Here is a 14,321-nt window from a genome sequence, read left to right on the forward strand (position 1 = left end):
CTTGGGTTTCTCAAGAAGCTGAAAGAACAATACTGAGGCTGGAACGACTGACTCCTGCCAGGAGATGGCACTGATGGCCCACGAGCCCTCACAGACACACACACAGAGACAAGGAGCCCGCAGTAACTGCACGTTTCCCCAGCTCCTGGATCCCAATGTTGTAACCTACTGGCATTAGAGCCCAAGGGTGCAAGCAGAGAGTTGCCCCATGTGCACTATTTGTGGCACACAACAGGGAGTCTGTAGATACAAGACATGCAATTCTCTGTCATGTTACCTCAAACAATGTCTGGAGTGCAGTCACCTCTCCTGAGATTGTGGGGGAGAAAAGACACAAGAGCTGTGTAAATAATTTAACCATAATGGCAATGCCACTAAAGCTTCGTAGTTTCACCTTTTTTAAGTGACAGTAAACACAGGCACTACAGAGAAACATACTGTGCATGCTAATATCTGGTTACCTTCGACAGCAATAAAATTCATCATGACCACTCACAGGCAGTATCTCCTCTCTACACCTTATTCTTAAATGTAGAGTCTAAAATATAATTTGTTTTTAAAAAGTCAAGATTTCTCCTAACAGAATTAAGGGGTTTAGTGCTAGTGTCTATAATTGGCTTTACTTCTAGGTATGTAATAAGCTTGGAAATAAAAAGACAGCATTAAACAGTATTAAAATAAAAACATATACTTTCAGTTCCAAAACAGGAAGCACAAAGTACACAGGGCACGGTACAACTGACACTTTATTCCTTCATGATGGAGATATATAGTATTGAAACTGCAAGAGTCACAAAAAAAAAATTAAATCAAAGTGCAAACTTCTATTAGAACTGATTATGGAATGTACTGATGTTTTTGGCACAAAAAGTGGGGAATTATATACTGCAACAAGATTAAGTTTAATGAATGTAACGCTTCCGTGCTCAGTAGTCACATTTGTGCACTGCAGAACAATACAATGTAAAACAGTGACTAACACGATTCACATACAACTCTATACAATTTACATCACACGTCCAGTTAAAACTTCTCTGAAAATACATGAGGTCCACTGATACTTTGTTCACAATCACTTAACAAATACCATTCTTTAAGCAGGCTTATCTTTTCAGCTTCCTTATTGATAAAAGCAAAAATAGAAAATCTTAAATAGTAAATTATTTTCCTCAAATGGGTCCATGTGGATATTGATGTTTTCTATTAATTTGGCTCTGACTTCATTGATAAAACATATATGAAGCTGAACAAAATCAAAAGCTCATTTTCCCCCATATTTTCCAATTTGCTGTGAACAGCATTCTGTATTCTGCCTTTTTGTTTTCAAAACTGGACATAGTGGTGCCTATGACCTCTATTCCTATCACATGGAAATCACCAAAAAAATCAAGAGCATAGCTTCACACAGTGGCATCTATTGAAAACTGAATATTAGCATGGTAAACACAAAAATACATAAATGGAAGAATTCAAGTTTATCTCATAAGGTACAGTATGCATTCACATTTTCATTACAGAGAGAGACACTGTATTCACATTCCATTGAAGAAAGAAATCCACGTATCACCAATCTCCCTAAACTCTCAGCAAAGATAACATCCATGAAATATCTATAATGCACATTCTGGCTCTTTCATTTCAACTGAGCTAAACTGATTGCTAAAAGGAAAAATCCTTTGATGAGTAATTCAAGCCCCCTTGCCGAGCTATTACCACAAAAACTTCTGTACTGGTCCACTCTGTCATACAGCCTGACAGTTGTTATCAAGAGTTTTATGTAGGCAACTATCAGTGTACAGTGTCTCATCTCCTTTTTTGGTTTGGGATTTTATTTTATTATTTATATTAATCAAGAATGATGATTTATATCAGGCATCTGAGAAATGTTCTGGTGACAAAACGTACAGGACATGCACTAGATGCACGTGTGTCACTGCAGAAATGTCCTCACAACTGAACTCTTTGTTTGGGCAACAGAAAAATAAACAGCAAACGGCAAGAACAAGAAGCATTTGGCATGATTTTAGTTTTTAGTACCATACTGCAAATACATAAACTGAAGTGCTCATGATATTTTTCTCTCTAATGCCAGAATAAAGATTAACAGGAGAAGCTGTGAGGTGAGGGTGATCCCACTAATCAACTTAGGTAACTTTTGGCATCAGACTAAGACATAATTTAGAGTATCTACGTTAAGAGGCTGTGATTCCTACTGAGGCCAAGGGAGAGAAAGCAGGTGTGGTTATAGAGCACCTAAATTTTGTGCCTGAAGTGAGACAGTTTGAACAAAACAACTGAAGGAATTCAGGTCCCTCAGCTGCTCCCTTGCTTTCTTGCAAAATGCAGCTCTGAAGCCAAGGAAATCTAAATGATAAGAGACGAAAACCCAACCTCTCTATCTACACAGCTGTTTCTCAGCTCTGAAATCCCAACTCCTCCTCTCCCTCCTCTAGGGAGCCAGGGGAATTCATTGTTGCCCATTCTAGGGCTCTCAAGGACACAGGGTAACAGCAGCATCACTAGAAATGTTTTTATTTTTTCTGGAGAAATCTTAAAAAAAGGAGTCACCCTTGTTACTCTCTGGATCTACAGCTTCTGCTGACTGTCATTCTTCCAGCTCAAAAGAAGTTGCTCAGACCCAAAGCAGACCCCTCAGTTATCCCTCTCTGCTGGCACCTACTCAAGGAGGGAGTGAGTTTAGTATAGTCCATCATGGCTTGGGATACTGTGGAGTGAACAGTGAAGAGGTGAAAAAGACTCAAGTAAGAACTGAGGCAACAAGGCAAAATCACTTGAGATTAAAAGAGAAAAGTGCTCATCATGCCTTGATAAGCAAACTGGAAATGAGAGGCTGAGGAAGGAGACAGGTGAGAGGTGAGAGAGAGTAGAAGAAAAAAACCAAAACGAACACTACAGAAATATTTAATGATAAATAAAATAGAAATCCTACAGCCTAACACTCCCAGTGTAGCTGGATGCTCTGGCTCCCTAGCAAGAGGAGGGAAGAGAGACTGAAGGACATGGATGGGGGTCAGGCCCCAGGAGGTACATGGACAGGTTGGGATGGGGGTGGGGGGTGTTTCAGCTTTGACAGCTCCCATGGCTGCACAGGTTTTTAACAGAGTACAGCTTGCCTTTAGGTGCTCACAGCTCAATACTGCAGGGCCACTTTTTGGCACAAAAATCACTGTTTAATGTCAAGTTATTTTGAAATGCGTGATACTTTATCAAATATTTAAAAAGCACCAAGGGAAGGCAGAAAAAGATTCCCCACTGCAACATTTATATCCTTAGAGCCTGATCACCTGGCTCAGGTTTAAATGATGGTGCATAGGAATGGAGGAGACAAAGGGGAAACATTAGGATAACCCTTTGGGACAGAAGAGTCATAAATAGAAAAAACGCCCAAAGTTGCTGTTTGGCTGGCTGAAGAACTTCCTCTGGGACACGTTCCTTTCACATACAATATATTTTCTCATCACTGCTCTCTTCTCCATGATATCTTGTGTCATCACAGCAAACAGTGCACCCATGAAGCATCAGGTGTACTCTGGTAGCTGCCAGCAAGTTTTCCTCTCATTACCACTGAGATGCAGTGTGAGATATGCCAGAGAGAACTTACGAGTATGAGCACGTGTGTTTCCTCCCTTATGACCACACAAAGCAGCATGCAGGTTTCCAAAGGATATCCCAGTGGGCATTTGGTTAATCCTGTTTGCCTTCCAGCACACCACGTTGCCCAAGCCCCCTCACTCACTTCCTACTGTACCTCAGCAACATGCCACAAGTGGTTCAAAAAACATAGAAGAGATGTCTAGGAAGCTGATAACATGTTTAGACTATTTGTCAGTCTCTGGAGAGTTCCCACTACTGCCTCTGTTTGGGAATTGCTCCCATCCTTAGTTTACAAGTGATTTAACAAGAAGCATGTGAATACAATGGTGTATGCTTCACTTTGCAGTGGTGGAAAAAAAAAGGCTATGACTCAGTGGGTAAACATGTTGAGGAATTTGCTACAAAAATTGTATTTGCCTTAACTGAATACCACAGTGAATATTCATGCTACTAAAAAAAAAAATTTAAGATGGTTATTGTTCCAAGGAAAACTGTCCCAAGGGCAGATCAAGAAAAAATGACAATCTTCCAGGAAAAAATAGCTTCCCTTATTCATGGGCATAATCCAGGAATAGCTGTCCTTCAACTCCTTCTATCACCCTTTTCTTTTGGATTTTGCTAGTAAGTGACCTCCAAAAGAGGAGAAAACAGAAAGGAGAAACGAATTTTAAGATGTAAACAAAGAGATTTAACTCCTCCATACTTCAGATTTCTTTTGCATCTCTACATTTAATTTTTGTGGTTCAGAGGCTTCCTAGGATCTGACCTTTCCTCTCCCACTCTCACCACATGGAAAGTCATGGTTTTAGCAGGAAACTGGGACCTGAATTTGCAGGAGACAACTTGTATGGCTGCACTACTCTCTTCTTCTATCATTCAAGTTTCCCAGGCAGCCATTGCCCATGAACACCCTCATCAGAGGAAGCTTTTCCAAAGCTGGTACCTGATGTCTGAAATGGATTCCAGCCACAACTCTGCCCAGCAGCAGCACCATGATGTGGCCAGGACAGTGAGCACAATCCACTGCCCACTGCTCCAGCTAGTGTATGGAAAGCTTCCCTACCACAAAAGGTACTTGGATCATGAGCCCACTGAGTTTTCTTCAGTCCCCCTAATATTTTGCACCACTGAAAGTAGAAGACTGAGGAAGGAAAAAAAATGTAGAGCAAGGAAGCAAGAGAAAAGAAGACAGAAGAGAACAGTGTAAAGACAACAGAGGTGCTTGAAATATTAAGAATTAGCTGGGTTTCATTAAATTTTCACACAGATATGTTAAATCACTAAAGCTAAGGGTTAGCCATTATAATTGTCTTCTGCTAGCCCATTGGACTAACTTACTTCAGATTTATGTGCTCCAACAAACCCTACATCCACCTTAAATACCATCTGCAAGGACATAATAAAAATTCACAATGCAAAAAATTTGTAAACAAGGGTTAGTAGCACAGTGGTACAGTAGATTGTCAATAAAAACAATAAAAGTGTGGATACAGATTCGTCTACCTTGTGTGTAACATTATTGCCAGTTACAAGGGAGGGACTCTGTAAACTCATAATTCTGAAGCTTTGTTAATAAGCACAGAGCAGCAGGTGAGTGATCCATCTACTTTCTCCAGTTCTGTGTTGGCTATTGGGATCAGCATGTGGTCCTTCAGCTTTTCAAATACCTGTTCAGGAAAGAAAACATAAGAGAAAATCATTACACTTTACACCTCCATTCTCCCTTTCCTCTAAGTATTTACAGAACGATCAGACACGGATTTGTCAGCGGGTGCCAAGCCATCCCATCCCTGTTAACCACCACAAACATTTACAGTTCACGTGGCTGCCTGGCCCTGGGGCTCACACACACCAAAGTGCAGCAGGGGAGCTGCTGGAGGCCTGGCTGGCACCCCGGGGTGGCTCTCACCTTGGCACTCTCCGGGTACTCCTCGGGGGCTCGGTGCAGCAGCACGTGCCCTTTGCTGGGAATGTTTAGGTAGATGCAGTTTGCTGCGGCATCGTCAGGCACTGTCAGCTTGTCGTAGCGGTGGTCACTCATCTGTTGCATGGTCTGCCAGGAGATGTAAAATGCAGCTATTTATATCAAACACCTTAGCAGTCCCAAAGTAATGGGAGAAGAGAAACTTCAGAAATAGCTAATTGTGATTGCCAAGGCAGTGAAGGGCCATTTTGCTACGCAGCAAGTACAGATATCTCCTTTTATCTCTGTCTTTACAGGAGAATCTACTAAACCTTCTACTATCTCCTGAAAGGAGCAGTAGAAAACCTTTGTACAAATGGTTCTTGCAAGCAGCAGGATTAAGCAGAGCATTTGGTAAGCATCCTCTGTGGTGTCTTTTCCTCAAGGATTGCACACTGAGTATGCAAAACTGCTCCTGACACTGATTGAGACTATAGGTGCTCAGCACCTTCAAAAAAAGCAACCATTGTTCAATATTTATATAATGAGTATGAATTAAACCAAACAGGACAGGAATGGTTCCCAGCTTGGATATCAGCCCAATCTTAATTCTTTTCAAGGACCTCCCTTCTGCTTTGCAAGCAGTTACTCTTTCACTAGGCACCTGTGCTGGGGAGTGAGCAGGCACGTCTGTGCTAATCCTCGTTCCCAAGGGGACAACACAATACTCGCCTTGCAACAGAAGAGCTGCTGGGTTTCAGAGGTTTGGGTTATAAATATAAGGCTCAAACACAAATGTAAACCCTGGCTGGCTGGAATTTCAGAGACAGAGACTCTCAGGACATGACAAGCATGCAATCCCATGTTTTGGATCAGATCTGTTTTAGTAAGGATGGGAAAAGCCTGAAGACAAGATGCCTGACTCCCAGTTGCAGCATTTCAGCTTTACATCAGCTTCAGCTTCACAGAGACCAAGAATAACACAGAACTGAACAAGGCTCAAAGTCCAAAACTTTGGTCTTACTGAAAGCCTAAGTAAATGCAAGTGCTTCCCTTTCTCCCCCAGCCTACCTGTGTTCCCCATACACATTGCAAAGATGCAAACAGAAAGAAAAGGCGCTTCTTTTTTTCAGCTTAAAAAAACCTCATATTATCTTTAGAAAAATCTGGTCTTTTGTTAACAAGACTTTTCAACTAAACTCCCTTCTCAGCGAGAACCCAGAGATTTACATCACATAGCAGAAAGCAGACTTCAATTTTAGGCACAGTTAAGTTTGTCATTAAGTTGCTTCCAAGGTCATTCATCTGTACTACTTCTCATTCATTAAAGAAATACTAGCTGATTTATAACAGGGTCTGTAACAACTAGGAAGCAACAAAGAACTCATGCTTGCCCACACCTATGCTAAGTAATTCCTTTATAGGTCTACATTTTTTATGTTCTAGCCTGAGTCATCCACATCCCGTGGAGAACATGAAACTCACAACAAAGAATGCCATGCATTCTTGAGGAAGTGTTATCAGATTGTCATTTCTCGTTCCTTCTCGTATTATGAAATTCTTCCAAGTTCCCAAGGACACATCTACCTCCTTAAAAGGTTAATGTGTTGTTCTGGGCAAAAATTCTTGCACCTTTGCTTCTCTAGACGTAATTTTGTATTTTCGTATACTTAGCATAGTTGATTTTCTTTTTTATAATTTTGTTTTTGTTATGATGCCTTTTGTTCTGCTTTCCTTGATGTTGCAGACATCCTGCATCTAGTGTGGCTCTTCTACATGGTAACCAGAGTCAGCAGTCAGGTCCTCTACCTGCAGCTTGCCTCTTCCTTCCTATACAATGTTTTTAAGTCTTGACTAAGGAAACATTTATTTAATCTGTACTAAAATACATGTATCAGTAGAAGAAAAGCCACTATGTCTGAATTTCACTAAGCTCCTGAACAGTTTCTCTTTCTTTACTGTTTGTTGGAAACAGAATTCTGATATTGTAGGTTTTCTGTAGGAACGTCAGAAATATATTGTGAATCACTGTGAAACACTTCCATATGAACTTACAAAAGAATTCTTAAGCAGAAGGGTGAAGACAAGTCTCCCATTCATTTGCTTCTGCAAAATGCTGAAGTGGGAACTAGAGCAGCAAGCAGAAATAATGGACAAGTGGCAGGGCTCTAGTGCCTCAAGGACCGGCTTTGGGAAGCCTGGGAGACGATGCCAAGGGCACATTAAGAGTACTGTTTTCAATATTAAAAAGCACACAAACGGTGGGTGAATTAGTTCAGAAACAAATTAGAAAACCTGAGTGAGAAAGTGAGACAATGCAGCACAGGAGTTCGAGGACACAGCTGTGATAGTGGGACTGGGATCTCAGCTAGCCAGAACAACACCACAAGAAAGCTTTTATTACTAACTGGAGGTTTGACAGTACAAAATTATTCTCTTCCTCAGCTCTTAAGATAAAAAGGAATTCATATTTGTAAGCTTTCATCACTGTTATAACTATGCCTGACTGTTGCAGCAAAATTTCAAAAACCACTTACTTGAGAGAGTGCCCAGGCAATAACACCCCAAACCTGCCCCACAGGGAGGCTCTGGACGCAGCAGAAATGCACCAATATGATCAGGGTACTTTACAGAGCCATGTGGTTTTCTGTTTTTCTATTATGTGAAGTCATTAAGTACATGTGCCTGGCCAGATAGACTCCAGGGCAGAGAAAAGGAGATAAAAGCAAGGTCCTTTAATTGTATTTTCTATCAGATACATCCCAAAATATGATGCATTTATAGAGGGCTGGCTTTCTGTCCACAAACGTTGTACAACCAGCTACGTTAAGAGCCAGGCATTTCCCGCATGCCTGGTTTTTCTGGGAATTTTCTTCAGCTTAAAGAGGGTAATTCTGACTGCACATTCTCTCAGCCCTTAGTCATGCTTTCCTTACGTTGAAGTCATTCACATAGCCTAAAATGCCTTTTCTATAGTTTTTTTACAATGTGTCCTCAGACAACTGAGGTAATGGATAAGCTAAATATTCCTAACTATGAAGCAGCATTATGCACGAAGGAAAAATGTGAATGCGTTTCGGGTCTATTATCACTGACAGAACTAAGATGACTGCATGCACTTTTAAAAGAGGCCAAGCCTAGCTACAAACTTTTCCCCCTCCATGAGGAAGGCCCTAGTCTGAGCCCTGCTGACTACCCACTCTGAGACCTACTCATATGCAGATTGCTGCAGGACAGAGAGTGACCAAACCCGTCTGCAATGCACATTTTTATCTCCAACTCCCCACAAGCAAAACCAAACATAAACTAAATGTTCCTCTTGCTAACAGGGCATTGAACACCACACTTGAAAATGGCTGTGTGATGCTGACAGAGAAGCCCAGATTTCCAGGGTTTGATGTTTGTATTGATTAGCCACTGTTCACCTGACTGCCAACATTTAAAAGAAAAATCAAATCTAAGCTCGAGTCGAGTGTATGTAGCCCTACATCCATGGGATCATTCCCTCACCAGCTTTCAGCTATCCTTTCTTAAATCCTTCAAATCAAAGTATTCTTAGAAGAAAACTAGTCACGTCAAAGTATTTAGGATATTTTTTCTATCCCACCCGTTTTATTTCTTCCCAATCACATTAAACTTTGGCCTGCTTGACACTGATGCTTAAGCAACCTTTGGCCTGGGATCCAAGAGAATGAAAGCTGTGAGAAAAGATTAAACTACATCAAGATTTCACCTACAATGACAAAAATGAAGTTTTTGTGGTGGAGTGCAACTAAAACTGATGAGAAGAGTAACAGCAATAGGCAGTCATATGCCCCCAGGCTGGACAGGAGTTTGGAAGGTCAACATGTTTCTTTTCTGCTTGGGGGAAAGACCACTTGTCTGGCAACAACGTCGGGATATGCCATTATGCAGCAAAGGCAAAAGATGAGGACAGGCACCTGGCCAGTCCACTGCCATCTAGAGGGACAGCTGAGAAAGGTAAATTAGTGCTGGCCACGTGGAAAATACTGCTGAGTGCCAAATCTGCTTTTTTAAAATTCTTGCAGCACCCGGAAGAGCTTCTTTTTTAGTGCTGCGTGGTAAGGTGTCTCCAGTCTCAGGTGAGAGGTAATGGTATCCACTTTTGCATCCCAAGATAGGGAGTGGAGGTAACCAAGATTTGGTGCATGGTTTCCAGGAACCTCAACTCATCAGCTGCGATACAGAGTGATACCAGCTTAGCACTGTCCCAGGCCCAGGAGTCTGCCCAGTTTGCTTTTGAACCTGTAGTAAAGGCAGCTACAGAGTTCAGACAGGTACTGTGTAAGGAAACATTTATTTTCCTTTTTTTTTTTTTTTAATTTCCCCCTTTAGAGCTTACCTTTACATACTTTTAGAGCTTCTCTGATTCTTACACTGGAAGACACGGTGAACAGTTGATTCCCGGTCATCTTTCCCACATCATTCCTGACTTTTTAGGCATCTATGATCCTATCTTAGTTGTCTTTTTCCCAGGTTATAGTCATAGCTTGCTTAGTTTGTCTCCTTAGGCAAGCTGTCCAGGCATCTCTCAGCCCTTATGGAACTTTTTTGAATCTTTCCAGTTATACTTCACCTTTTTTGAAATGAAGGGTCTGTGGTTGCAAAGTGCACACAACAGACAACATGCAGATGCACTACAGCTTTATCAGTGGCAAAGTGATGTCCTCCGTTTGGTTTTAGCTGAGCTAGAAATGTCAACAAGCTCAGGATCTAATTTCTGCAGTAATGATCAGTCAGAGCACATTTCATACATGATGTTCAGAATAACATTAGAGTTGTCATTCTCTCTGTCCCAGCTGCACATCACTTTACACTGTAAATGAAATTCATTCACTGATTTATTGCCCTGAATGTACTTCAAGTTCTTTCCTCATTTCTTCATATTTAGACAACTGGCACTGGAGAGAGAAAGCAGAGCCTTTGGGTTCCATGCAAGCAAGTGCAGGACAGAGTGGGGCTGATGAGCTGTGCCACAATGTGCCTCATACAGGGACCCAGCAGCTTCTCACAGTTTCCTTGAAACAAAGCAGTGACCATGAAACACTTGGTTAGGCTGGCCAGAGGGGACAGAAGAGCAGAGCTGGAAAAGCCAGCAACCTTGCTGGAATGTCAAGATCTATCAGGATTGTTCCCCCTGACATGCAGACAGGCAGAAGAGACAACAGCATAGAAGGCTCAGTAGGAGGGGACCATCACAGCCACTATGAGCAACACAAATCAAAGGAGAATGATCTAAGCCTTCTTGTCAGGCACTGAGAAGTCTGATAGAGATATAGGATATGACAGCACAGACCTATAGACAGAAATTACACTACAGATCTCTTTGAAGCCAGCAGTGTCCTGGTTTGCCATGGTCAGTATGCCAAATTTCTCACCCCATACACAGCCAGGGTGTTGCTTTAATTTCCACCTACCACCCACAGTCTCAGCAGCTGGGCTTTGCCTCCCTGATGCACCCTCTCAGTCATGTTTTCCAGAAGAGGAGTTCTTTTAAGCAACCTCTCCCACTCTGCTCCTCGGCTTTTCCTGGCGCGGGACACCTTTTGCATCATCACAGATGTGATGGGCACTGAGTGTCATTCATGTGCACACCTGCACTGCTCTGCCCCTCTGAGCCACCATCCCTCATGGCCACACCGTCACCTGCCTGCCAGCCCTGCCCAGGACCACTGCAAAGGGAAACCATGACCTGAGAAGGAGAAAAGGAAGTGGATTACGTGGGCTGTTGTTTTCAGCTGAGAAGGCAAAAGCACGAACATCCTGTCATTTGGAACAGGAACCCAGGGAGAGAACAGTCAAAGGGAAAAAAAAGAAGCAAAGGAATAGAAACATGAGTCCCCATTTACGCAAAGCAAATGACATCTTCTCAGTCAGCCTCTGACCCAGCTCCTGTGGCTGACAGCCTTACTGGTGAGGGAAAACATATACTGAAAAGGACACTTTCCTCACCCTTTAAAAACAAACAAACAAAATCGATTAATACAATAATCTCTAGTCTATACATTTATACTTTTGAGTCTTTATCTTCCAAAGATTCTTCTGCACATATGCAAACTGAACAGCACTAACACTCAGATAAGTGCAGTGTCTATGACATCATCTAAAAATAATTAAAACACAACTAGTTGACTTTTTAAGGTAGGAGGTCATCTGGCACTCAGTGAAGACCTACATGCTCTGAGATGATGTATACCCCTTATTCATAACGTAATGAAGAATCAGAAGGAGATAAAGAAAGTATATAGAATTTTAAAATGAATTTATTGTTTGATCATAAATTGATTAATTTTCCTATCTACAAGGCTGAGAGAAGCAAAGTCTCATTTTTTATTGTTCAACAGTTCTTTGTATTTCACTAACCTTTCTTTGTTCCTGCATTACAAAAAAAGTCAGCATTCATCTGCACTTTCTGCTAATTCCCTACCTGATGTCATCTTCTTTGGGTTATTAATATTAGTAATGATTTCCACAGCAACCCATTGTGATAGCATAAATAGAGGATTATGACTTCATGTGGGGAATAAGCAGAGGCACAAATGATGAATTCTTAAGGAAGAGATAATGTTTTCATGCACACTTGTGCATTACTAGAAAAGACAGTTGCTATACAGACAATAGGAAAAGCAGATTTAGCCAAGCCTTTTCCTGCTGCATGGCAGTACAGGCTGTTTTCTAAGAACACCAGAGAGATGAAGTTTTCCCTTAGGTGTCTGGAGGCACTTCTGTGGCAGAGCTGGGAACCCCTCTGCTTTATCCAGGCACTATAACCCTCCTCCCATGCAGGGAAACAGTACTCAGCTCTTCAAAAGCTGGCACATTGCAGAGACTTCAGTTACACAAGACGGAGTAAGAACAAAAGGCATTTAATCAAAGGAATGGGGGCAACTGCCAATGTGAGAACAACTCCTTGTGCTCAAGTCTTTAAAAGCTCCGCTCTGATCATAGCTTGGATACAGACCAAGGGCATAGTTACCCCAAAGAGATTCCTTTCTACATTATCCCTAAGATGTCATTTTGATAAGCCTCCCTTGACCACTGTGAAAACAGCTGCATTAGCAATAGCATCCTCAGGGAATAATTTAGGGAATGAATGAACAGCTCCACTCCCAAGAGAAGATATTGAATGAGAAAGTCAAGAATAAGGCAGGACAATCATGTCCAAGCTTTTACTGAAAACAGAGGAAAAAAGCAAGGTATATTGCTAAAGTCATGGCATTACACTACTGTAGATATTCCAACAGAGTCCTGAACATAAAGAAATCCCACTGAGTAATGAGGCTGGACTCCAAGATACCAAGAACCAGCACCAAAGTGCAGATGTCACCACTGCTGTGGGTCCTGCTGGGACAAGTCTGTGAGGGGACACGAGGAGTTACAGTATCAGCTGTGTCACCTGCTCTGCCTTGCACCCTGACTGGCAATGCCACTCAGTCCTGAGCTCTGCCATGGCCCCACTGCCTCTGTAATTAGCCTACACTCCTCTCAAACGACCATCTGAAATCCCACATGTTTCACATGACCCTCCATTATTCCAGATCTCAGAGGAAATATGCCAGACTCAGCTGACTGCAGGACTGAGGTCAGGCCATATGGTGGGATGTGCCCTCCCTTCCAAGATCCATCAGCAATCCCCATGCACCCTGCATTACCCCAATCAGTGGATTCGCACCAAGGCTTTCTCTACCAGTCCTGTGGGAGACCCCAGGGCTGGTCCTTTGGTCACTGCCTGGTATCAGAGCATACCCAAAGGACAGACTCATTTCTCACCAGACAAGAGAACTTTATTAGTAGGAACTTGCTACAGATACAATCCATACTGCTTGCAAGGGATTAGTTGAGCTTGTCAAAGCTGGGAACAACATGTACAACCCTCAGATCCCTTGGGATTACACTGAGTTATCCAAAGGGTGACAGAGATGGTCTGATAAAGGACTGTGTCCACAATCATCTGCTGCTGTCCAAGTCCTCACACATCCCAAAGTGGAAGGAAATTGTTCTCTGTATCAACCTATACAAACAGCCACAAATGTGGCTTTTCTGGATTTAGTATAGTGCAAAAGAATACAGAAAAGAGTGTGCAACAGTTGCTGAGTCACAATTCCCATTGTCACCTTGCCTGGCTTTTGCCTTTGCTGCTGGAACCTGCACTGGATTATATCCTGGGTCAGTTCCTGCTCTTCTGCTGTCCCATCAAGACCCCAGGGCTGTGTCCCTTGTTGGGGAAAAAGTGGTGCAGAGTGTTCACCTGCAGCACTGCCACATCAACTTCCTACACTGGGACTTGCACTGTCACAGCCCAAATCTGTCCTCATTCACGTTCACAGTAAAGGTCAGCAACTCTGACAGTGTGTGATCAGAGCCCAAAGGTGACATGTTTATAGGAAATCCTGGCCTCACCAAGGGAACTGAAACATAATCCCAGGCTTCATCATCTCAACAGCCATGGCTAATGTTCAAATGTGGAATTACATGTATGGAATTATAAACAGGTTAAACTACGAGAAGGAATTAAATGCATGCTGAAAACAGCAGAGGGAAGTTAAAGTTTCAGATATGATAGTCACCAGAGGCCCCAGTACTTTCTGCACTTACTCTGTCTCTTTCTTTCACTGAGTTTCCTCAAGTGCCACTTTTCAGCTGCAGTCCAAATAAATACACTACACTTGCCAAGGCCTGAAGAGGATTTAATGGTTAAAATGTCATTTCTGATTTATTATCTGCTTCTAGCATGTGGTCTATTATCCTGAACTCTGTGGATTCATTTCCCAGCTCATTTGCA

At 42.2% G+C, this 14,321-nt stretch overlaps 1 protein-coding gene across 1 annotated transcript in view; it reads right to left on the bottom strand.

The window, feature by feature from the left end:
* Positions 1-728: 728 nt before the first annotated feature.
* The window catches only part of DDAH1 (dimethylarginine dimethylaminohydrolase 1), a gene marked incomplete at its 5' end in the record, with an annotated part of 57,423 nt that continues 43,830 nt past the window's right edge, over positions 729-14,321 (bottom strand). Inside the window, 2 exons of the mRNA XM_083867595.1 lie at positions 729-5,282; positions 5,525-5,668. Coding sequence (XP_083723721.1) covers positions 5,166-5,282; positions 5,525-5,668 — 261 coding nt within the window. The 3' untranslated portion in view covers positions 729-5,165. The remainder of the gene's footprint in view (positions 5,283-5,524; positions 5,669-14,321) is intronic.

This window comes from Zosterops lateralis, assembly GCF_965231275.1.
Source record: "Zosterops lateralis genome assembly, chromosome: 9".
NCBI classification, from domain to species: domain Eukaryota; kingdom Metazoa; phylum Chordata; class Aves; order Passeriformes; family Zosteropidae; genus Zosterops; species Zosterops lateralis.